Raw genomic sequence first — 25,427 nt, 5'->3', positions numbered from 1 at the left:
CGAAAACGTGTTTAAGCAATAGCGACCCGAACGATGCAGAGTCGGTAAGTAGTCCCATCGGTTTTTGTTTGTATCGCTTTTTATATGGGTCGGCACTAAATAAATCTATGTGTTTTTGGAAATTTCTATCAAATGTGTGTCTGTTAAAACAGAAATTAAGAAGAAAATCCGTAATGGTAAGAAAACTATAGTTTTTTTTCATAACGATTTAATTGACATGAATCCAGCATTAACAAATAAGTAATTTTCAGGTATTTGTCACTTAATTATAATTTTAAAAAAATACTTACTTAATATTATATACGTTAAGATGGGTATTGGATCATAAAAATGGGAAACAGTACAAATCTCCTGAGGATAGGTTAACGACTCACATGACAAACCGCTAAGGCTTGATTGCTTGCGTTCCGCCCACGTACAGTACGACTAAAAAGTATTCGGATGGCACAACGCGCTGATTGGTCGAGCTGAATCCAGCTGAATGACGTCAACTCACCGAAGTATCGAACGATTCGTGACGAAATAGATCATTTTATTTTAGTTGTTGTAATATGGAGTGAGTATAAAGTGAAAATACAGTATAAAGTTTAGCTTGCATGTTTTCTTAAATTTGTAGGAATAATTTTAAAATGGTTTACTTTTACTTAATAAATTTACTAAGATTATTTATTTTTTTTTTGAACATTTTAACTTCATACATGATCTTCATGCACCTCTGAACCGAATCATAGACAATAGATCATTTTAATTAATAGTGTGATTAGTGTTTTAAATTTACGTTCACAGATAATAAATAACAGAAAATTTATACTTTGTTACAGATATTATTCATAAAAAGTTCAAGAAAGGGTGAAATTTATATTTAAGACGAGTCAGAATATTTTTTGAATTTGTCGTATGCATTTAATATATTTATTTTATTATCATAGTAAATGTATAAAAAAGCTTACAAAACAGATAAAAGTTACTTCTTGATGTTTAAAAATTCAAGTTGAAGCACTTGAAAGGTCTAGAAGAAACGTTTGACAAAATCAGTAATAAATGTGCAGGTATTGAAGAAGAGTGCACAAGGGGGTGTGGAGTCGTTGGTGGTTCAGGACTCTGTGTGAACGAGCAACGTCGAAAATAACTGGGTAAATAAACTGTTGGTTAATGTCCAGGGTCGTAGACCATCATGGCGGCTCTTCCTGTTTTAGCCTCGAAACCGGACCGCTTTGGAGACGTGTCACGTGACGACGCGAGCGAACGGTGGCGGCGACGCGAGCGAACGGTGGCGGCGACGCGAGCGAACGGCGGCGGCTGCTGCGCCGCGGCAGCGCCGGCGCTGATTCCAGCAAACAAAAGCAAACAGTGGGGACGCACGTTCTAACCTAACCTAACCTATTCTAATAATATAAACGGTAATAATTATGATAATTTATTAGAATAGGTTAGGTTAGGTTAGAACGTGCGTCCCCACTGTTTGCTTTCTTGTCTTTGCTGGAATCGGCGATCAGCCGCAATGAGTGTACGTATATGGACTTTAATCAAAATAACAAAATAACATTTTTTTTTTTACTCACCTTTGTCCGCACTCATTTGCCGCCGACTCTGGCGTGACGCGCAGGCGCTCGCGTCGTCACATGACACGTCGTCTCCAAATCGGTCCGGTTTCGAGGCTAAAACAGGAAGAGCCGCCATGATGGTCTACGACCCTGGACATTAACCAAACTGTCGACAGTTGGCAGACATTATGAGAGATGAGAAAACAGTTTGATTGATTTAATAGTTGTAGATATTTGTATGTTCATTAAAGAAGGTCGATAAGGATTGAAGGCAGTCGCTGATATTAAGATGATGATTTTTAGCAAGACTGTTATTGGAGAGGATTCTTTCCTTGATGTTTTTGAATTTTGAACACCATCCTATCTTCCGTCAAAGTCGTTCATCATCATCAACGCCTCCAACCAGAACATCCATCTCGACGACCTTGCCTTTTAAAATCCCAATCTCCCTGACACATTCATTCAACAGATCTTTAAGGAATGGGAAGCCCATCAAAATATCAACACCATTGTTGCTACTGACGGGTCGAAAACCACCAACACCGTAACAGCAACTTTTGTAGACTCAAAACACAACATCACGGCCCATTACTCTCTCCACCCTGAGGCCACGATTTTCACTGCGGAAAGATACGCAATCCGTCATGTCACCCACAAACAGTCAGATACCATCATTTGCAGACTCGAAATCGGTTCTCAAGGCTCTTTGCGAAGGATGTGAAGGTATTTGACAGAGTCGAACGCTTTGTGTATGTTGAGGAATTGACCGCTGTTACGCAGAGTGTGAATCTGGATCATCATGTGGGTGAGGAGATCTCTTGTCCCCTTGCTCGGAAGGCCCCCAAAGCGTTTATAGTTGAACCATTGTTGTTGTGGGCAAAGTTATGCCAACATTTTATGATCATGCGTTCGAAGGTTTTAGAAATTGATGATGTCAACGTAATCGGATGGTAATTGGCGATGTTCGTCGTTTCTTTACCTGGTTTGCGTATGGGAATAATGATTGTTTTGTTCATTTCATTGGGGATGGTTCCTGTTCTCCAGATGTTATTGTATATGTTACGTAAATGGCATTTGGCCTGGTTGTTGAAAGCGTTGAGAATCTCCATGGTGGTGCCATCTAAACCAAGTGTTCCTTCCTTTTTAAATGCTCAGTTGAGTTCATGTTCGGTGAATGGGCTGTTGAAAGCATCTGTAGGGAAGTCTGTGTTGGTGGGGAAGCGAATGTGTATGGGTTGTATCTTTGTTTGTGGGTTAAAGTATTGGTTGAAGATGTCGGCTTGATGGTTTGGGTCTGTGATAGTCTGCCCATCTTGTTTGATGATGAAATGATCATTATATGGATTGGTTTTTGTGCGTAGGAGGTGAGTGATTTTTCATAAATTGTTCTTGCAGTTAGCGGAAGAAGAAAGATTCTTTCAAAAGCTGCGTTTTTGAGCAAGTGTTGTGTTCTAATTTCCGTTGGCATTCTTTAAGTCCCAACCACGGAAGGTTGGGACTTTGTTAACGTGGATTGCGATTGTTAATTAAGGACATGTGTGCGTTCTTTGTATTTGTTGATGAAATCGTTGTAGGTCCAGTCCGTGTGGGTTGCCCAGGAGATAAAAGTTTGTGTTACGTTGGTGTAGGTGCTAGTGTGTGTGTGTGTGTGTGGTTATTCGCTTTCTGTTTGCCTGTCCTGATGTTGGTAATGTCGGTTTTAATCATGCGATGGTGGATGTCGCAGGAAATGGACAAGAGGTTCCAGATCGCATGTGTTGCAATATCGTTCGTTACGAGAGTCAGGTATAGGGTTTCTCAAACGGGATCCCGGCTATTTTTTTAACTCGGGAAACTTTCTCATCCAGGGAAATTAAGAAAATCAAAACATCAGTCAAGTCAGGATCAAGAACTGATGAAGTATATGAACCAAAGTTGTATTTCAGATGATTAAGGTAAACTTAAATTTTAACAATAAAATAATACGAAAAATTAATTAATTGTTTTAGTTGTCTTTATTTTAAATTAGGTTTTTAGATGATCAAGATACTCCTCAAAGCAGTCGCTCAAACATAGACAGTGATGATGACACTGATATTGGGGTATTGAGTAATTTGTTTTTTAATATAATACTTATATTTGTGCCATAAGAAAAACAAATTGAAATATAAATATTATTAAATAAATTAATATGCCATTATTCATATAAATACTGGTCTATATGCTGAGTTAAAAGTACAATGTCTTTATTATTTTAATGGCAATACAGTTTTCAGTTTATTAACAACGTTCATAATGTTTAAACAAAATTCAATTGCCGTGGAATTTGGCCTTCATTTACAAAATATTCCATAAATTCTTTTCTCACTTTTTTGCCGAAAAACTTGTGTTTCCTGGGATTATTTCGGACAATCGCACCAATTTTGAATCTTCTGTATTATATCCTAAAATAGTAGTTCCAACATTAGTATTTTTGTGATCGAAACATTCTGTAGGAAAAAAAACTTGGCATTGATTTCATTAAAAAGTTGTGCAAAAAGCAAGTACCCATTACAATTGATTCAATTTTATATGGTTGTAAATTGATTGCCGTTTGAAATATTCGAAATCGTGATGCGAAAATACCACACGCGTTCTCAACAATGCGTTTTGCTTTATCTTTATGAAGGACTTTGTAAATAGCATTACATATTTCAGGTATGATGTAGCCAAGGGCTTGAGGTAATATTACTGTTGAAAAGTTGAAACCTTCAAAACTTCTGTCTGTTGCCAAATACCTTAAGATCGCCGTGAGCCTCTCAAGAGGTGAAATTTCTGCTCGCATTACAGTATCTTTTTTTTATGATTGATGTAACCAATGATAACAGATTTAAATACTTTTCTTTGTCCATTCCCAAATAGTTATGCCAATCTTTAGGTACTAACTTCAATTTTGAGATAAGGTTCGCATGGGAATACGATCCTCTTTTTTTAAGCCACTCTTTACGCCATAGATTTCTACTCACATGTTTTTCCCGCGAGTTTTAATCCAATTTGTTGCCAGTGAACCTCCAAGAACAACCAGTACGTCGTCATCACATGCCATGGCCGATTTTCCTCCTCGTGTGTGAGCGATAGGAAATTCTGAATTTCCTCAAAGCCAGGCCTGCTCAAAGGATTTCCTCAACGTGTGTGGACCCCTTAATAAGGTCCAGTTTTCCACAGAAATTCCTCCCTAGAGAGCTCTCCTTTGGCAGATTGCCTATGTGCTACATTGCCACATCCCATATCCCTAAACCAAAAAACTAACCATCTGAATCGAGTGTTTTTTTTTATTCTATTATTCTAAGTCCCGAAGCAGCTTCTGGATTAAAATTTGGCCATTACTTGCTTATTAATTACATTGTGCAATTGATTATTAGCCTACATGTATCCAGTTGTGTTCGTTGACACATTTGCAATCGACGAAACGTGATTGTGATTATTATTCGTGACATTGGCCCAGGACGGAAACTTATCGAAATTAAATAAATAAGAACCCAATGTGTTAATAAAGGCGTATTCGATACCACAACAGATAAAGTTCAGAAAGAATCCGGCTTTCATCTGGAAGATAAAAGAAATTTATTAAATTATAAAATCATTACCCTATATCGTAGGTTCGACCACGTCCACAATGGAGGCAGTCGAGTACTGAGGTACAGAGCGCTACGTATACAGAACGGATAGCTCATATAATTTTTATTAATATTTAATATTTGGCGGTCGGATAACCGAGCAGGTAATGCCTTAAGGCGTTAAGCAAAGAGGTCCACCATCGCTCCAGTGAATCCAGGATCGAATCCGGTCGGGCCGAACAACCCGGAAATTTTTCGGGGGTGATCAATCCAGATAAGTCAAATCCCGTCCCTCACACCCATCCGCCATTGTGGCCCTGGCCGAACCTTTAAAGGACTTGCTAAAAACTTCTTAGTGCCCACATGTCGGAAATAATTAAGAAAATTTATACTTATATAAGACAATCATAGTTACCATATCGAAAGTGGTCATGGTGCTGCTATCAAAGACGATGGCATTGGAGGGATTTCCGACGGGTAACATGAAGGCAAAAGAACACACGATAGTCACGGGTAGTAAGAAATATAAAGGATGAATGAAAAATGCCACTGCCTATAAATATACAGAATTATGCCCAGTTAAAATAAAAAGTTAATTATGCCTGAAAATCATAGGACTGTGGATTGTATTTGAATTCAGATCCTCCGCAGAAGTACAGGTACTGTACATACAAATGCTTCTCTATTTAGATCAATATCGATATATGTAAACTAGCTTTGTGAACTTATAAAATTAACTTAGTATAAAGCAAAATTCATTCGATGGAATAGAAATTAAAACAAAAATTTAAAAATTAAATCTAGGAAATAAAACGTTTTCGTTTTTTTGAATTACATGAAGAATTCAAAATTCTNTAGTTAACGACAAATTTTTTTATTTATAAAAATGGAAAGCATATTTAGATATTAATAAAATTTATACTTTCATGTAGGGTGTACATGTTTCCGGTGTACTTAACACTCCTAAAAGAGGGAAGAGAACAACCGGTATGAGAGCCGTTACGGTGAGAGGGAGTCGATGGAATAGAAATTAAAACAAAAATTTAAAAATTAAATCTAGGAAATAAAACGTTTTCGTTTTTTTGAATTACATGAAGAATTCAAAATTCTAGTTTAGTCTGGTCAAAAAATCATTGCAAAAAAGGTAAAAATGTTTGAATTATCAAACTCTAGACGAATTTCAATATAAATTAATATAGAGATAAATTTCCTTACCATCTCATTGATAACCGGAAGAATTATCGTCGTAATGGACATATTGCTGACAACTTCCGTTAAAATCGATACTATAAGCATTAATATAAATAGTATCAGTTTAGGAGAAAGAAAATTAAGATGGCTGAGCTGGCTTCCAATCCATGAAGATAATCCCGATTTCTTAAAAAATAATGTGGATTATTAAAATTATATAATTCGAATTTGTTATGTATTTAAATCAAAATACTTTAGATGCTTCGGCCACTGCAAATCCACTTCCTAACAACAAAAGAATACCCCAAGGTATCTTCTTTTGAGCGGTTTTCCAGTCCAAGAGTGGAGGACTGGTCATATCTGTTGGATTTGATGGTATTACGAACAGAAATAGACAAATAGCAATGGCTGGTGTAGCGCTTCTAATTCCTCTATAGAATTATATTCGGATTTAATGACCGATTAATAATGATATAGTCAGTAAAGTCTATTGTATCAACTTACGATCCATAGGGAAAGAAAGAAGACCATCCCGTTATGAACTGCGGTTTACGAAAGAACCATAAAAATACTAATATTATAAATAGACCAAGAACTGCAATTTCGTGAAATCTAAAAAACAAATCATTATAATTTTTAAAATATTTAAATTAAAATAATATTTGTAAGGCTCATTAACGGTACATACGTAATACTTCCCAATTCCTCGTATGATTTTTGAATCACGTTTTTGATGATACTTCTCGCGGCTTTATCAGTAGTCTTGCTATTAAAGAAACTAATTGTTAAATAAGAAAATAACAAAATTAGATATTTAATAATTATTTATTTACCAACATCCAACGAACATAATTTGTAGAATAATCCAAGATAAAATGACGCATACGATCATGGCGGGTGCATTGTAGAACAACCAAGATGCACGTCATCACATGCCATGGCCGATTTTCCTCCTCGTGTGTGAGCGATAGGAAATTCTGAATTTCCTCAAAGCCAGGCCTGCACAGTTATTCCTCAAAGGATTTCCTCAACGTGTGTGGACCCCTTAATAAGGTCCAGTTTTCCACAGAAATTCCTCCCTAGAGAGCTCTCCTTTGGCAGATTGCCTANATACATTAAATTATGTTAACGGTCGATAATTTATAATGGAACTTACTCTTCCATGAATCCTTTAAGAACTAAATTTGGTCCGGAACCGATAAGAGATCCCGTTCCTCCACAATTTGCTGCATACGCTACGCTCAAGAATAACGCTTTGCTCAACGTTTCGTAATTCATTTCTTTGTTATTATCAATTGAATTTTCCGAGCTGAGAACAAAAAAAAACATATTTCAAATAATTAAAATATATTAGAAATTGTTTTAATTTCCAAAGAATATACCTTTGATTTAATGTGTTAGGAATCGCAACTGTAATTGAAGATTCATTCCTGTTCTCAAGCTGAATGCAAATCGCTAGAATATTTATGACAAAAGTTATATTTTATGGTAAATTTCATATAATATTTTACAAATAATTCAATATACCAGATAATCTGTAGTACTAAAGGACAAAATAATTCATAATAAAACTGAATAGATTTAATTCAAGCGTGCATTACAGAATCTTAAAATACCGTAACGTTCAGTACTCCATACTACGTATTATTTCTTTTAATACAGTAGTTTACAACCGTGGTTCTGCGAAATATTGCCGAGTAGCGCCATAACACTACTTATGTGTAATACTAAAAAGTACGAAAACAGCAGTAACTCTACATTAATAAAGTGAGGGCCGCATGAAAGGAATTGTCGAGTTAGAGGTGCCACTATTAGAATTACTTATTGTGACGCTCCACACAGGTGCAGTACTTTAAACAGAGTTATCTAGTGTTAATAATACAGAATACATAAAATTACTTGAATTTTCCTCTTTATCTTGATGATAACTTTCGTTTTTCGTATAATTTTCCAATTCAACCATAACAGCTTCAACTATAGTCACCATCATAGCGGTTGTTGCGGTATTGGAGATCCACATGGATAGAAACATGGTCGTTATCATGAATCCCAACATTAGCCTGAAAGATTTATTTATTATTGCATATTTATTAAGATTTAGACTTCAATACTCACCAAACACTTACCATCTGACTCCAGTACCCACAGTTAGAAGGACTTTCAGAGCAATCCTCTTATGTAAATTGCAATGTTCTACGGCAGATGCGATAGTCAGACCACCGAGATACATCATGATTGTATCCTAATTTGTTTAAATAATTAGTTAACGACAAATTTTTTTATTTATAAAAATGGAAAGCATATTTAGATATTAATAAAATTTATACTTTCATGTAGGGTGTACATGTTTCCGGTGTACTTAACACTCCTAAAAGAGGGAAGAGAACAACCGGTATGAGAGCCGTTACGGTGAGAGGGAGAACTTCTGTCATATAATACATTGCCATGATAGCGATGACGTAACCACATTTCGCTTCCTGTAAAATTATAGTTTAAAATATTCCATGCTATTAATATAACAGTATGATAGCTCGAGAAAATGATAAAAAAAAATTTGTATGACTACAACTCGTCTCAAGATAGATATAACATAAAAAATATTTAATAGGTTATATAATGCTCGACGAGGATTATATAATGCTCGACGAGGATTGGTCGTCGTTAGTCTGTCTTAACGGCGATTGGTTGGAAAAAAAAATTTACGCGGCGATCTAATTCAAATTTCTTTTTTAAAATAATTTAATAACTCAATAAAATAACTTACTTTATTTTTAATATTTTATGATAAAATGCTTCTGTCAATAAACCCGATTGTTTATCTACGTAAAATTCTTTCGATTATCAGTTTTATATATTTATATATACTCTGCCAGTCTTTCACATATACCAATGGAGCTCAATTAAAAGAGCTTGAAAGACATATTTAAGGAGTCGACAACGACAATAGCCAAGAAAGGAAATAGTAGAATCATTATACAGTGCTTGTAATTCAAACGTAAAGTGGAACATGAAAAATATAATTAAACAATATAGTAGTGTGGAGATAACAATGTGACTCGTAATCTAGCTAATGACGGCAGGCCAAGACTGAAGAGATGGGTTTCTATGTCTTATTATGGATTAAGATTTAACTCCTGTACGAATGCATCAACAGTTTCCAGGAAAACAAATGAAGGGAGAAGATGAAGAAGGAAGGAGCACAAGCATTTTAAGTGATCATATGATTGTTTCTTTTTTCATAAACAACATTTCGTATGATGTAGTGTGTCTATCAGGTTTTATTTAATCAAATTAATACAGAAACTGTATATTTTAATTGTAAAATCATCAACCCACAATGAATTATAATCTATTTTTAATAAAACGAATTTCCATTATTGCTCGACTGACACGAATGTAGCAAAAATGAAATTTCTGAAAACAATTGGTTTAATAAATAAATAAATAAATAATTTAACGAAGAGTTGCGTAACTTTCCCGGCAACACTATTTAAAAACTTCATATTTTACTAAAACATTAGAAATTCCTGGTAAATCAAAATTGGGGTCGTGATGCGACATCGCTTACGTTAAACACAACTCGGTCGAATCTAAAAATAGAATCGATTGTTTTAAAAGTTTGTTGACTTATTTAGTAAATTATAACGCAAATTGTAATTGTTCTGTAGTTGTAAATTTAATACAAGACGTTGTTTTGTAAGGGAAAGTTTCTTTTCTACCAGGAAATTTATCCAGAAAAAGAATAAGCTATTTCTATTATAGTATTTCACAATGTATTCTAACTAGCAGCGATTCGTATTCATTTACTTCATCCCTCCTAAGTGAAGTGTTCAAGTGAAGCTCGAGATTGCTGAATAATAATAATTAAAAAGTGATTTAATTTACATAATAATGTAATTTTTAATGTTTGGAATTCATTTTTATTACAAATTTTCCTACGAGTTTTCTATGAACGGAGGTTTTTTTCTTCTGACGGACCGGTATGGGATCGCGAATCACACTTTGAGAAATCCTTCTCTATACGAATTCTACGAAAGTTTTTCCAGTTTTAAAGGTCAAATATAAAATAAATGCGCAGGAAAATACGTCTAAATATCCTATCAATTATTTTTTTATTGTAGTTAATCGCATACAATTTAAATCTCTACTTCCGTTATTAGTTTTTTTTTTCTAATTTTACGAGTAAAAATAGTAAATGCAACTTTTTAGTTGTTAAATTTCTTATCATTTAGAACATTGGATTGCATAACAACTTGCAAACTAAAAAAAATCCAGGTGAGTAAATTAATAAATAGGCTAACTTGCATCTCTCTTGCCCTTAATGGCGAGGACGGTCCACGTTTCATTATATAAATTCTATGTAATGAAATTGGTATATGTTCTCGTACGAGATAAAATAACATATTAAATAATAAAATGCAATTATTGTATACATAAATTACTGAGAATTTTATATTATAAATTCCCAAAAAATTATCCAGTAACCAGTTGCATAACTTTCCCGGCAAGAAAATTTAAAATTGTGATGAAGCTACGTGTTACGATATTTTATTTAAAAGTTTTTATATTATTTATTATTATAAAATGACAAAAAGCTTTATTTTCTGGGTAAAGATGGATTTTATTATAAAAAAAAAAAATTGTAAATGCTAATAATCAGTAAAATCGTCATTAAGTCTGACCATACTAGAGACATGTACACACGACCCCCTCTATCTTCCCACCCGATTGACCTTTAACTACCAAAATTTAACAGCATCGATTCCCCTAATATATAAATCTCCTTGCAAAAATTCAGAAATTTTTGAAAAAATACACAGGAATTATTAAGCTTTAAAGTAGATGAACAGAATCGGGCCCTTCACATACATAAATAAAACACTCCCAATTATTTTTGTATTTTCCGACGTTTCAATGTCTCCTATTCCAAAAATGTAAAAATCTTAGGAATGGTCATTTTTTGACCCATCGCCATACTTTCTTTCTGTTGTATGTAACAGCCAGGAAAGTAAAAATAATAGTTATATTTCAGTAATTTCCGCAATTATTGAACTATTTAAAAAGTTCGTTCAACTCACTTTAGTTCCAGCGAGGAGAGGAAGAGGAAGGAAAATAAAAGGAGTTATCAACACCAGCATTCTCCACGGAATAGTTTTTAATAAAAAACGGACGGAGTCGAACATTTTGTCTCTTCTCTTGTGTCTAACTATTCTTAAAACAATACAAGTCAGCCGCTATCGCTGCGTACCTACTAAATACAACAAAACCGGTTCGTTCTATTACAGATATATGTGCAATATTACTAACACGTGAAAAATAGTACGATGATAATTATTAAGCTTTATATAATGTAATATGTAATTAATTTATGCATCGAATTATATAGGTCAAAGTGCAATGGTTGGTCCTCGAGTAAGCGTGAAAGACACTTTACTTAATACCTAAGAGTTTACTAAACCGATCCTCTGTTTTTCCTATAAGATAAACTCTATTCATTTTTTGCTAAGCTTATTTGTTTCCACACTTATGGATATTAGTGTGTGTGTGTGTGTGTGTGTGTGTGTGTGTGTATGGAGGAGGCACGATTTTGTTTACCCACTTTGAAACTTAATGAAAGAAGGATTAATCAGGCGGGATTCATAAACGAAAAGCGGAGAAATTTGGCGTGTTGTACGTCACATACATTATGAAAAATTTTGAAAAATTAAAAACTAATTTCCGGAAATTAGCGATGTTTGCCGCAGCGGCATAATTTAAAACTAATGCTTGCTTTTGCATAAGAACCGCTGCGAATGAACAAAACGAACACTTAATTGTTGTTTGCATTGTATTATGAAACACAAACTAAGATAGAACGTGGTTGTCGAAAAGATTTAGTTCACATTCCTCCATGTCATAGAAATACCATGTATTTTTATGACATGGAGGAAATTTTACATGTCGTTATTAAACAATTGATCTTATCCGATTCTACGTTCGGATTAGTTCGATCGCAATCCAGTTGATCCTAGATGGTGTTTGTATACGCGGATAGAGATTGAACAGATCGCTGTAGTTCGTTTGTATACGCGATTTGAACGATCAGTGTAATCTTCGATCAGTTTGATTTGAAAAGTATACGGCAACCCCAGAAGTTGAGGTATTTTCAACAGACTGGCAGTTTGTATGTCAATATAAACCTATCTTTACAAACGTGAAAAAAAAACTAGAAAACTACCTTTGGAGAGGGGCAAACACGCAACTAATGCTCGGTGAGTGGTGGTTTTATCCATTCGGCTACTGGCGGTACCTGCAATACATGGATAAATGATATTGTAATCTTCTATGTCCATAAGATTCTGTTTGCATTGGTGTATTTGGAATGTTCGTTTAGAAGAGCAAATAAAGAGTAGGTGTGTGCTTTTTTATTAGATAAATACTTAATCTATAATTTATGCCATTTCATCACTATGTTATTAACTTAAAATATGTAAATATATTCCAAATCATCGTCCAACCAACCCTATAAATGTTGCGCTTACGTAAAACTCATCTATTAGGGTCATCTAACAACAAAACTTTGGAATAAACATTAATAAACAACTTCGAGGAAGCGGTTAATACAGAATATATCGGCTTAATATTGTGTTATGGAAGACAAGATAATAGACGAGAGAGACAAAGGATGGGCTTGGATCGTTGCCGCGGCGACCTTTGTTACTAGCATCACTTCTGTCGGATTTGTTAGAACGAAGGGTGTTTTATACGTTTACTTTATGCTTAATCTGGGACTGGATAGAACGCATTCGGCATTGCCACTCAGCATAATGTCAGCAATAATGAATTTGTCAGGTAATTTTTATTTAGATTATACTTCATAAATATTTTTTCAAATTGCAGCGGACTTGTAATTTACGCCAGTGTTTGTATCTGGAAGTCGCGAGTAAAAACTTGCGCGAATGAAGATTTTTCTACAGAAATATATGCATACAGTTTACAGCTACAGGATAAAGTTATGTATAGATGTGGATAAAATTTACAAATGTTATATGAAAAGTCTTGTTAAAAACATCGACCGAAAGTAAACTTAACTGTAGATAAGAATTATCATTAGTTCAGTTCGTGGACTATATACAGTAGTTCTATATACCTCCGTGAACTTTGACCTAGTGACCCGGAAGTTTAACCCGCACCTCACTGATAACGAAAAAGGCTTCAGTTTAAATATTGAGCTTTCTAGACTTTTTTTTTCTCTAGGAGCATCTACAGTGCTGAATAAAGAAAAGAAGAAGAAAATACAACTTTTTTTGGCGATTTTTACACTTTTCTATTGCTTAGGCCTATATTTCGGCAACCACTTTATAGAAAATCTTGAAATTTTGCACACTACCTAAGAAAATAATTTCCTTTCGAATAAAATATTCGGAATTACTTCAGTTGTTTGGGGGCGAAGAAATCGACCCCCGAAAATCGGCAACTATGATTCCTGTACGTGACGCCAAATAAAAAAGTCAGTCAGTGACTTTTTTATTTGGCGGAGAGCCACTACCGTGACTCTTCATTTTTTTAACAATAAATTTAAGTTTTAATAAATATATCATAAAATATCGATAATTTTCTATATTTTCAGGACCCATCTTTCCGTTTATCATGCAATACCTGACCATTAGAAAATTAGTTATTTTTGGAAGTCTTCTTAGTTCATTGGGATGTATTCTTTGCTATTTCTCATCTCATTTTATATCTCTCGTTATATTTTTGGGTATAATTAATGGTAAGTCATATATAGTTTTAAATCGGTTACGATCAAACATCGTATTTAAAATGGAAATAATAATTTCTTTAGGTTTCGGTAATGCTATTATTTTCATTTTAAGTTCCATTATCGTGGACAGTAATTTTAAAATGTACAAAACCACAGCAATGGGAATATTCAGATCCGGTGCATCAGCTGGCGCTTTTGCTCTTCCACCTTTGATGGAATATTTAATATCTATTTACGGTTTGAAAGGATCTTTCTTACTTTTTGGAGGCATTTTACTGCAGGGAACAGTCGCAGCTTGTCTGTATCGCCAACCAAGAAACACAGAAAACGCTCAGAAGTCTGAGGATGAAGGAGAAACCTCGTGGAAAACACTACAAACTAATATAGAAGTTATCAAAGATCCCATGTTTTTGGTGATAGCGTTTACTTTTATAATGCTACGTTTGTTTATTAGTATTTTCGGAAATGTTATTACAGATTTTGGAATAGACAAAGGAATAAATATACAGTCTTCAGTATTTCTAGTATCGTCTTTTGCTATTTCGGATCTGTTTGGACGTTTGGGTTTGAGTTGGATTGTAGATTTTGGATTTATTAAAAGAGTGAACATTGTCATCATATGTTACTTTTCATTGGCCGTTCTACTGTGCATACTTTCTCTGACATGGAATTATGCACTAATGCTGACTATTACGTTTATCATCGGAATTTTTTCTGGCTGCATTGCTACTCAACAGACAATTCTAATGTCTGAAAATTTAGGAGTTAAAAAGTTACCTGTGGCTGTTGGGTTAGAGTGTTTCTTAGCAGGATTATCACTTTTACTTCTTGATACGCCAATAACAGGTGAGTTTTGTATTGTGATTAATTACTTAATTTAATCCTATTATTTAGTAACTAGTAAAAGTTTGTCTAGCGTGGTACTGACTATATATACACAGTCCAGTCACATTAATGTGACCACCTATCAAAAGCCAGAATAACCACCTTTTGCAGCACGGACCGCTGCCAGACGTGTGGGAAAAGAGTCAATGAGGTTCTGGAAGGTACTCGCAGGGATGTTGAGCCCATGCCGACTCGAGTACCGTGGCCAGCTGCGCTAGGTTGCATGGTTGAAGATCCATGGCGCGAACAACCCGATTGAGGTGGTCCCACAGATCCTCGATTGGGTTTAAGTCCGAGGAATTTGTGGCCAGGGGAGTACGGTAAATTCATTCTCGTACTCTTCGAACCATGCACGTACACTGCGAGCTGTATGATATGTTGCATTGTCCTGCTGATAGATGACATCGTTCTGAGGAAAAACAATCCACATGTAGGGATGAACATGGTCTGCAAGGACAGATGTGTACTTCTGTTGATCCATCGTGCCTTCCACAATGACGAGTGCACCTGGAGAATGCCACGAAAACATTCCCCAGACCATAATGCTCCCTCCTCCAGCTTGGACCCTTGCGACAATCGTTGCAGGGTGTTTGCTTTCAGACGCCTCACGCCGTATACGCCAACGTCCATCTGTCCGATGGAGCATAAAACGTGATTCATCAGAAAAAGCCACCTGTTGTCACTCAGTGGACATCCAGTTGCCATACTGGAGTGCAAATTCCAGCCTTCGTCACCGATGGACAGGAGTCAGCATAGGTGCTTTAACCAGGCATCTGCTGGTTAAAGCATACGTAACTAATAAGCATAAGCAGCCCATAAGCAGCAACGTTTGCTGAACTGTCGTTAAGGAGACGCTTTTGGTAGCTCCTTGGTTCATTCGGGCAAATAGACGTGCAACCATTGACCAACTGACCGCAGTTGGTCAACGGTTGCACGTCTATTTGCCCGAACACATCTCCACAGTCGTCGTTCACCTCTGTCGTCTATGGCCTGTGGTGCACCACATTTGCCACGTCACTGATTTTGGATAGTGCCATTTTGCCATGCACGGTATACTTTTACCACGGCGGCACGCGAACAGTTTACAGAATTAGCCGTTTCGGAAATGCTTCCACCCTTGGCCCGGAAGCCAATGATCATACCCTTTTGGACGTCAGATAAATCGCGTCGTACATCCATTACGCCAACAATTGCAATGTTGTATTTCGCTTATCTCAGATACCCTTTATATACCCTCCACTGTACTGTGTTGCTACCTGCCACCTGTGATTAATTATTTCACATTAATGTCGACAGTAAGAGTTGGTCACATTAATGTGACTGGACTGTGTAAATGCTAGCCACATATAGAAATTTGACATTTTAAAACTGCCTATTCAAGAAGCTTATGGGTTCTGCCAGACCCACAATGGGATAGACGGATATTAAACAAGAATTTCTAGGATTTTTAATTAATTAATGTACCTAGGATGCCGAGGACTTTTACGACGGATGAGCTACAAACTTCATTATTTCTCTCGTATTAAAGATTTTAATTATTTTGAATATAACATCAAAGATAAAAATTTCATATTTTTTTTTAATATTTTTTGTTGCAGTGTACTTCAGAGAAAATTTGGGAAGATACGATTATTTGTTTTATTTCTTAGCATCTCTTTTCTTACTTTTTGCAATTCTATGGATAATGGAGCCTCTCGTACAAAAATTACGCAATAGAAATAATCAGTGTGTAACAAAATTGTAAAAAACATCTGATACTATTTCATACTAAGAAATACGTGGAAAAAGAAATAAATTTCTATTGTTATAATGTAATTTACTGTAATAATGAAATAAACGGCCGGATATCCTAATGGTTATGGTAGTAGTCTTTTACTCTGGGGTACCGGATATAAAAATAAGCAGCGATAAAAATGGACCAAATTCTCGGAAATTACTAAACAACAATTTTATAGCAAATATCATCGAAGATGTACTGGTCATTAATGTTGCAAGTAGGGAATGCAATTGCTGGATCCCTCATTCAGCAATCTAGCTGGATCCAGCACATTCTTCGGCCTGATGGATCCAGCGCTGCGGATCCGCAAATACTCAATTAACTTTCTAAATAATGGCGCAAAAGTCTATGTTGTCGGCGTTGCCGCTTTGCTACGTGCGCTATCGCTCGGTGACGAGAGTGACGTTGCCGTTCAGTACGGTACGTGCTTTATCCCCCTCCCTAAACCGCACCGCCAGCCCTTTTACCTCTGCTGATCTATTTGCCAATTGACTTTCCGCTCTCGCTAAATAAAGTGTCTTCGCGCTAAATAAAATAACTAACTCCTCTCCCAGTTCTAGTGCACAATTCTAATTTACAGTCGGTTGTGACGTCAATGAATCACAAGACGGAACGATCTAGGATTAAATAAAATTAAATCAATCACTTCTGTTATTTTTTTGACTTTTCTAAAAGTAGGATCTCAAGAAATAAATAGTATTGATGGTGTTGTCTCCCAACCTACTTCTTAATGAAATGCATATATATATATATCCCTCTGAGGAGAAGACCCTTTCTGCCTTTACGGTAATTGGTTTCAGGGTCATCAAATAATCATAAATCAAAGATAAGTTTTTACTTCTGACTTCTTGAGATCCTACTTTTAGAAAAGAAGTTTTACTGATTTATAGTGACCAGTCTAAATAATAAAAGTTTCTTAAGTATTTAAAAAAAAAATGTTTTATTTCTTAAAAAAACCATAATAGATAGATAGATAACACTTTATTGCACCAAAAATACATTTGCGCTGGATCCAGCTGGAATGATGTTGGTCTAGCAAAAATCCAGCTGGATTGAAAACACTGCTGAATTGCAATCCCTAGTTGCAAGACATGAGAAATTATTGCCATAGCTCCAACGTGTGGGGAAAGTGGGACAAATGACACATTCTAATCATTTTAGGATTTTTCGAAAAATGAGCATGACAATACTTAGTTCAGTTTAATAGCCGAGTGGTGTTGTATGGATATTTGGTTTCCCCTTATTTGGTTAAAGTATGGGCAGTCGGTGATACATACGAAGTGTTCAATAATAGGTCACGTATAGCGATTTGTAATAAATTCAAATGCTACAATAAACGTTCAGGATCTTACCCATACTACCGGTATTAACAAGGAGCTTTCCGAACGAGTGTTGTTACGTGAATAAGTTCAAGTCCTTTCAAAGTGCACTTCTACACTCAAATCGACTAACAAACTCAGTTTTATTCAAAACATAAAGCATGTAAAAAATATATATATATACATGGTAAATTCAAATAAGTAAAAGAATTCGAAGTTAATTTTTATAATCGGATAAAACTCATTGAAAGATAAGTGTAGAAGAAAATCCTTAATTAAAATCCTTTGCACGAGAACTTCGAATTTCGTCGTCTCCAAGTAGCATTCGAAAATGATTTTGCATTAAGTAAATGTTTGATAATAAGGAAAAATGAAGAAAAGTAATAATTTATGAAGTATCATATTAATGTTATTATTAAGAAAGATGATTTGCAGATAAAGTAACTTACGAGTGAATATATGTCTATTGCTTTGTAATGTAAAAACATTAATAAACAATACAGTATTGTATCAATACAAAAAGACAGACAAAGCGTTCCGTGGTGCAGAGTGTAAGGTTACACATAATCATTTTTACGAGTATAATTTGTAGAATATTTTGCTTTATTCCAGGAGAGGGCAGATGCTCCTTTTTCCCCTCTGCGGACGCCCATTGTCTTAGTCCATTAGTACTGTAAATATGCAACATTGTATAAGTTAAATAACAAAAAAAGAAAAAAATTGAACAATATTGCATACCTTTAAATGGATCCCATATAAAAATGAAAATTTAAATGTTTTGCTAAAAATTCTTTGCGTGACGATAACCTATTCAAGTCACCGAGAAAATGCTTTCTTGAGACGAATCGTTCTTAAAACGGATCTTTACGGGTGAAGAAACATGGATCTATGCTCTTGAAACCGAAACGGCTCAACAATCGACTGAATGGCTCCGGATAGGTAAAGCGAGACCGAAAAGACCACGTCAAAGCGAGTCAAAAAACAGGGTCGTGTCGACTGTTTTCTTCGATTGCGGAGGTGTTGTGCATCACGAATTCCTTCAGAATGTCCAAACTCTCAACAAAGAATGTTATTTGAGCGTTTTGAGTCGTTTGCGTGAAGCAATTCGTAGAAAACCACCCAAGTTTGTGGCGAGAAAACCCGTAGATTTTGTACCAGGATAACGCACTGCTCATAATGCTCTTTGTTCTTGAATTTTTGGCCAAAAATTCAACAAATACAGTTCCGCAAGCTCCGTATTCATCCGATACGACATCGTGTAACTTTTTCCCGACTTGTTTCTACGACTAAAATTGTCGTTTGGTTATTAATGTAAAACAAAATTCGCTGCCAGTTCAGAAGGGGTTTCACGAAAACGACTTTAGAGTATGTCTCGAAGATTGGGAAAAAAAAAAAAAAACATTGGGAGGGGATTACTTTGAAATGGACGAAATAAATTTTGATGAATAAATTAAAATCTTGCGTTTTTATTGAACCATTTCCGATACTTTTTGATCACAGGGTGCGATTGTTTTAAATTTAGTTTGCATGTTTTATTAAATTCAGAGGAATAATTCTTTTTAAACATTATGTTAGTATATAACTGAATGGTTTTCCCAGACACTTTATGGGGTAAAGTGTCTGGGAAAACCATTCAGAATTACTAAAAGATACGTTGCTAAAAGATACGTTATATCAAGTAAGAAAATTTTCTTAACAATATAAACCACATGGTCGAATCAATAATCTATTCGCAGGAAGAAATATTTTATGTTTTGACACATTGCTAACACGATTGGTTTGGATTATTGGTTACATCCGGGATGTCTCCCGGAATGATTTCTATGGAAAAGTGACTATATTTAGGTGCTACAAACACGAAGAACATCGGAAAACTACATGGTCAGCCCTTTGGTCAGGCAGGAATCTACGAGTGTTTAATGGTTTTATCCAATCAGCCATCGCTGCTAAAAATTTCAGTTGTAATTCATTGCATTTCATTAGTAATCCACCAGTATATGTTTTACATCTTTAAAATATATAGAATTTTTATATAAAAAATATTTGACACATTTTGACATTCTCGATAGATTGTGATGTTATATTCACTGAAGTAATACTGTTATAATCAGGGCGAAATGCATTTGGTTTTATTTTTCTCAATCACTAGGAGTTCTTGACTTTGATTTTGCATGTTAATTAGTACAGCAACAAACTAATTCATTCCTTCGGTGATTTAAATCCTTTAGCACTTTTATATTTAATTTTTTCATGTTTGTAATTGTTTAAATGAGAATAAAATATTTATAAGTACATTTTTATAATCACGAAAATAACTTTATCAGAAACAAAATATCTTAAATAAGATATTTATTAAAAATCTCTCTAATATACAAGCGAATTAAGATAAACTGGACGTGGAATTCGTTAGCGTTGACATCGAGGTATAAATGGAAGATCGAGTTTCGTTTGCCCACGAAGGAAAAGTGTCGAAATAGAATAAATAAGATCCTAAAGTGTTAATAAAAGCGAATTCGATAGCGCAACACAAGAATTTCAAAAAAACACCGGCTTTCATCTATAAAATAAAAATTAAATTGTTAATATTGTATGTTAAGTTAATCAATGTAACACGACTGTTACAAATTTATATTTTAATAATCGAAACAATAGAAATACACAGAGTGTTTCATGAAATCCGCAGTTTCCATGCTGCAGAAAAGCATCGGCATTCAACAATAGGGGTAGCATTCTTAATTAAAGCAAAAATATCGACCTGCAGAGTTATATTATTTTGTTTTCCGGTTATATTTGCATTTAAAACGCAAAATTCGGATACGCAATAGGTGCTTTGGGTATGAAAATCTTGCCCCATGTGAGATCTGAATAGCCCTGGGTCTAAAATTAATAATTATTTAATAATGTTAAATATTGTCATAAAATATTATTTCATTTTGGTGAGAAATTAACGCGTATTCCATATCATCTGATGAAGAGAACGTATTCCATCCTCCATAAGTGGTACAGATAGCCACTCCCATTTAAGAATTCCAGAGAAAGTTTAGAGCTTGACGTCTCTTTACTCTTCATTAGAAAATAATTTCCGGATCACGCTTATCTCAATCCAAAAGGAAGACTCCAGGAGAAATGGCTGGTTCAGATCTGGATGGAGATGAGTACGTTGATCAAATGGCCTTGAACTTGGTCTTGATCCTCTATTGCCGATATTCTCGGGAGATCTAAAAAGTCACCCAAATTTTTAATGGATGCAGAGCACATAAGGGACTGTATTCAGAGCATGAAAATATTCAAACATATGCCAAAGAGTTATGTTACGTGAACCATATGACTGTAGTTTTCTCATGGGATAGATCAATCAAAAGGTACAATCACATTTGCCCCAAGTATTTTCTTCTTAATCGGAAAGGTTAAACGTCTTACAAGAAGAGATGAAAGAGTGAAGAGGTCCCTTCTTTTCTTCTCTCAAATTCAAGAACTTCCAACAACACCAGGTGGTCTAGGAGGAGAATTGGCCTAGATTTATCTCCTGATATCATTATAACACTTTGTTCAAGTAGAAACCTTGAGTATCAAGGAAAACATGGCTCTGGAAAATATTGTTTATTGGTCAGTCGACTTCATTCAGGCAAGAAATGATATGCAACGATAATCCTCAGGTTCAGGTTCAAATTACGTTCGGGAGTCCGTAGGCGGCGTAGACAAGGATTCATACTCCAGGCTACTCTCACACCAGAAGTTCAGAAGGATGAAATTACTGTCGCAAAACGCAACTCTATGCTAACATCAAAGTCTCTCAAAATTTCTTAATTGCTATATTTTCTTAAGATGAGAACGTAAATTTCACTCCGTGTCCCACGACGAAGGAAACATGCTCTTTCAAGACCTTTGGCACCAAAAGATCTACATCTATTAATAATGGTGACACTTATAAATACACACACATCTATATATATATATATATATAGCTCTATGACCAGATTAATTTCTACTCGCATGTGAAGAAACACAAAGGAGGGGACAAATCTTAGGTTCCAGGTAGTCCGTTAAGAAGAGGTATCGTTTCACCGAGGAGAAAAATCATATTTCATTTTATTACTTAGCTTGAAATCACAGATATTCGATGAGACGTCACCTATTCTTGTAGGAAGGAAGAAAAAAAAATTTCGATTCTCCAGAAGAGTTAACAAAGCTCGCCGGATGGACCAAATCACAAATGATGACAGTGGCCAAATCGAGGTCAATAGGTCTACCGCAACAATTTTGCAGAAGAGACGGAGTTGGACTCTAATAAACAGTCGTGTTTTATACGTCCTTTCTTTTTTTTTAAACCGGTTGAAGGGCCCAATCTTCAAACAGAGAGGTAATTTTAGTCCATCAGACAAATATTTTTATGTGACATGAGCTTATTATGCGATCCTTATCACTAATATCAGAAAAAGAAATATCAATTATAGCAGCATGATGATTCTGGGTCAAATACGGGGAGTGACGTGAACGAGGAAGTATAATTTCGATATTTTACTTGACCTCTGACAGGTTCTTACTCCACTATTGAAGGGCCTAATCTTCAAGAAGGAGAATGATTTCGGTAATGATGAAAAAAAATGTTCATCACCACAGTTCAAATTGGAAAATAATAATAATAATAATCAAGTCGTACTCCCTTATCTTCAAGTTATTTCTGTATTCCGTTCCTTTTAATTTCTAGTAAATCTTTCTCAAAAAGAAAATTGATTCTATAAGACCTGGATTAATGACTGAACTGATGAATGGTCCCCGTAAGCGGCAAAGACCAAGATCTGTATCCCAGGCTGGATCTCACATCCGGAGTTCGGGAGAAGATCATGCTTCCCTTTCTTGTAACTAGTTTCTTAGTTTTGACTTTCTTCGAAAAATCTTATTCCTTGATTAATGTCTGAACGGTTAACTCATCTGATGAAGGGTCCCAATCTTCAATCAGTGAGAAGAGTAATTCGGTTGACAAGAAGGGTCTTCCTAACAAGTAGGTAAATAATAACAATACTATATGCTTCATTTTCTTCTAGCTAGTTTCTTTTAATACTTGCCTCTCTTAGAAAAATTTTATTCTTTTATTTATCTCTGAACGGACAATTCAAGTGATGAAGGGTCCCAATCCTTAATCAGTCTGGATCACCCATGGTGTGAGAGAAGTGAACCTATTGCCCACCAAAGTTGAAATCCAAATTTCCCTCCACGTTGAATCTGGATCCATTATCAGATAATCATTTGAGCTACGTCCTACCTATTGTGTATCATCTTTATCTTCATTGGAGATAGAGACTTTTGTACCTTGCCACCCAGGTATATGAGGAAGAGAGAAATACTTATAGCATCGAAGTTAAAATCCAGATTGCTCCTCCATCTTAAGTTCAAATACATCCTGTGACATATTCTTTGTTGACTCCGACCACCAGATTGCATTTTTCTTTCCTCTTTCTAAAGAAAGAAATGACTGATCCTAAGATACCCGAATAAAAGTCCAGCGTAGAAAGGAGACTACTCACTTAAGAGATCTAGGATATAAGTTTCTCGTCCTATCGATCTCTCCACATAGCTCTTCTATTCGGTTTACGCATCTGTTTTTGAGAGTTTATGGGTTTTTCTTAAAGAAGAAGAAGAAGAAGAAGAAACAAGCACCCACGACTTGATGTCACACAAGGAGCTTCAAGGCATTTTCATGTAAAGACCTAGACCTAACCTTATTTGGAGAAAATTATATATATATATATATTTGTGTATGTCTTTTTCGACACAATTATTTGGGGAGCCTAACCTTATTTACTACCTGGTACTAAGCCTATGCCTTTTGGAACACTTTCCTCATGAATCAAGACAACAGATAAGCAGGAACGATGACGTTACAAGGTCAGCACTAATTCCTCCTTCGTGCTTAATCTCGACCTCTTCGATAAACAGAATATATGTATGCGATTCGGAATAATAAACAAATACCTTATTTTGAGGCTCGACTTAAATATATTTCGGTGGATAGGGGAGTACCTTTTGCTGATGACTTTCTTCAGTGAAAAATAATACGTTCCTAACTTTTGTTCAATTGGTGTGAGAGAGTTATCTTGAAATATACAAGGAGAATCAACGGCTGTTTTTGCCAATTTAGGAAGACATTTGAGTGAAAGGAACCAAAGGATCAAAGAAGGAATTCATATCTCCCTTCCCGATCCTTCTCTTCTATACATATGACTTTGAACTATTGAAAAATGATAACCGAATTTATCCACACAAGATTTATAAAAGAGATTCAAGGAGAGAGAAAGGTCTTGATAGATACAATTTTCTTTGTCGTTTTTTTTATTAGAGCTACCTCCACAGCTGTGAGATAGCCTGGCAAAGGACATCGTTTCTGATTTTTTCTTTATCATGGGATTATGCTGCTATTCAGAGAAAGGTCTTGATAAATACAATTTTCTTTGTCGTTTTTTTTGCTAGTTATTCCTTTTGGAGATACGAAAGGGCGATCCCATTGGTCTAAATCCAATTTGATTTCTCGATTTAGGAAATTACCTGTGCGATAAAGGAAATTTTTATAAAGCCACATACAGTTTTCTGTTCACTTATATCTCTAGTTTGTAAGTTAGTATTAATAATGAGAGGAGATATCACTTTAAGAGATAAAACCCCATTCTTATAGATAATATAAGACGAATAGAATATTAATGAAGTCCTATATAGAATAATTTAAATATAAGAGATAGAATACTTAACTTAATAATAAAAAAGAGAGAGAGACTTTTAAAACGAAATAAATTTTGTCTAACATACTTACCTGAGTGATGATAAACTACATTCTAAACCCTAAAGATGTTTCGACGTTTTTCAACCTCACTTTTGTGAATATCCAAATTCCAAGCTTGTACACATGCATAAAATTTCTAAAGATGATTGATTCTGCGATACTTTCACAAAACTTTTAAGGGAGAAAAACATACTTTTCTACCCTAGTGCACGGTGAACTATGAACTTTTAGCTATCCTGTGACTAGATGAAGCCAACACGTGATCGTCCAGAACCAATGAGGATACCACAAGTACACGATGTCATCAAACAGATGTGCTTCAGAAAGACTTACAACTAATGTATTCCAAATGGGTGCCAGATGTTTAGAAGGAACCAAGAAAACTTAGTACATCTTAAGGACAATTTTAAAATGACATAAGGAAACTATTTTGAATGCACACCCCACTCCAGTCAACGCTTGTTTTATCATTTGTTGAGACTTAATTTCAAATTCCATAGGGGCTGTGGCAGGTTTAATTCTATCAGCATGTACCTTTACTTTCTTTTTCGTTTTTATATTCTCGATTTCATAATTAACTGGGCTTAAAACTTCGATAATTCGATATGGGCCTGACC

General features: G+C 35.2%; 3 protein-coding genes and 1 pseudogene across 5 annotated transcripts in view; 1 reads left to right on the top strand and 3 right to left on the bottom strand.

Annotated features, from left to right (window-relative positions):
• LOC111615099 (caspase-8-like) overlaps positions 1-6,468 on the bottom strand; it is a 43,206-nt gene extending 36,738 nt beyond the window's left edge. Inside the window, exon 1 of one of the 2 annotated variants that reach the window (XM_023356493.1) lies at positions 6,335-6,468. In XM_023356493.1, the coding sequence (XP_023212261.1) occupies positions 6,335-6,342 (8 nt within the window). In that variant the 5' untranslated portion in view covers positions 6,343-6,468. Of the gene's footprint in view, positions 1-290; positions 444-6,334 lie in introns of those variants that run through there. The other variant, XM_023356495.1, reaches the window with a different exon arrangement.
• Positions 6,469-7,462: 994 nt separating this feature from the next.
• Positions 7,463-25,427, bottom strand: part of LOC111615094 (solute carrier family 13 member 5-like) — a 31,183-nt gene continuing 13,218 nt past the window's right edge. Inside the window, exons 12-18 of the mRNA XM_023356484.1 lie at positions 20,421-20,592; positions 11,389-11,516; positions 8,638-8,787; positions 8,437-8,552; positions 8,210-8,370; positions 7,693-7,765; positions 7,463-7,619 (exon numbers count right to left, since the gene is read on the bottom strand). Coding sequence (XP_023212252.1) covers positions 7,463-7,619; positions 7,693-7,765; positions 8,210-8,370; positions 8,437-8,552; positions 8,638-8,787; positions 11,389-11,516; positions 20,421-20,592 — 957 coding nt within the window. The remainder of the gene's footprint in view (positions 7,620-7,692; positions 7,766-8,209; positions 8,371-8,436; positions 8,553-8,637; positions 8,788-11,388; positions 11,517-20,420; positions 20,593-25,427) is intronic.
• Positions 10,522-16,715, top strand: LOC111615098 (monocarboxylate transporter 2-like). 2 transcript variants are annotated; one of them, XM_023356491.1, is made up of 3 exons: positions 10,522-10,585; positions 13,920-14,900; positions 16,538-16,715. In XM_023356491.1, exons 2-3 carry the CDS (start codon positions 13,940-13,942, stop codon positions 16,681-16,683), a joined length of 1,107 nt encoding a protein of 368 aa, XP_023212259.1. In that variant the 5' UTR covers positions 10,522-10,585; positions 13,920-13,939; the 3' UTR covers positions 16,684-16,715. The 2 variants fall into 2 exon arrangements, with proteins under 2 accessions (XP_023212259.1, XP_023212258.1); XM_023356490.1 differs by lacking the exon at positions 10,522-10,585 and adding an exon at positions 12,787-13,141.
• LOC111615100 lies at positions 15,619-16,589 on the bottom strand (annotated as a pseudogene).

This window comes from Centruroides sculpturatus, unplaced genomic scaffold (genome assembly GCF_000671375.1).
Source record: "Centruroides sculpturatus isolate CEXI.00-Female unplaced genomic scaffold, Cexi_2.0 scaffold1940, whole genome shotgun sequence".
Taxonomy (NCBI): Eukaryota; Metazoa; Arthropoda; class Arachnida; order Scorpiones; family Buthidae; genus Centruroides; species Centruroides sculpturatus.
The sequence above is the reverse complement of the archived record's forward strand: the minus strand, read 5'-3'. Positions and strand labels throughout refer to the sequence as shown.

Coding starts and splice junctions, on each gene's coding strand:
- LOC111615098 (XM_023356490.1), top strand. CDS start 12,940: ATGGAAGACAAGATAATAGACGAGAGAGACAAAGGATGGGCTTGGATC. Junction 13,142..13,919: donor AGCAATAATGAATTTGTCAG/GTAATTTTTATT, acceptor CTATATTTTCAG/GACCCATCTTTCCGTTTATC. Junction 14,901..16,537: donor TCTTGATACGCCAATAACAG/GTGAGTTTTGTA, acceptor TTTTTGTTGCAG/TGTACTTCAGAGAAAATTTG.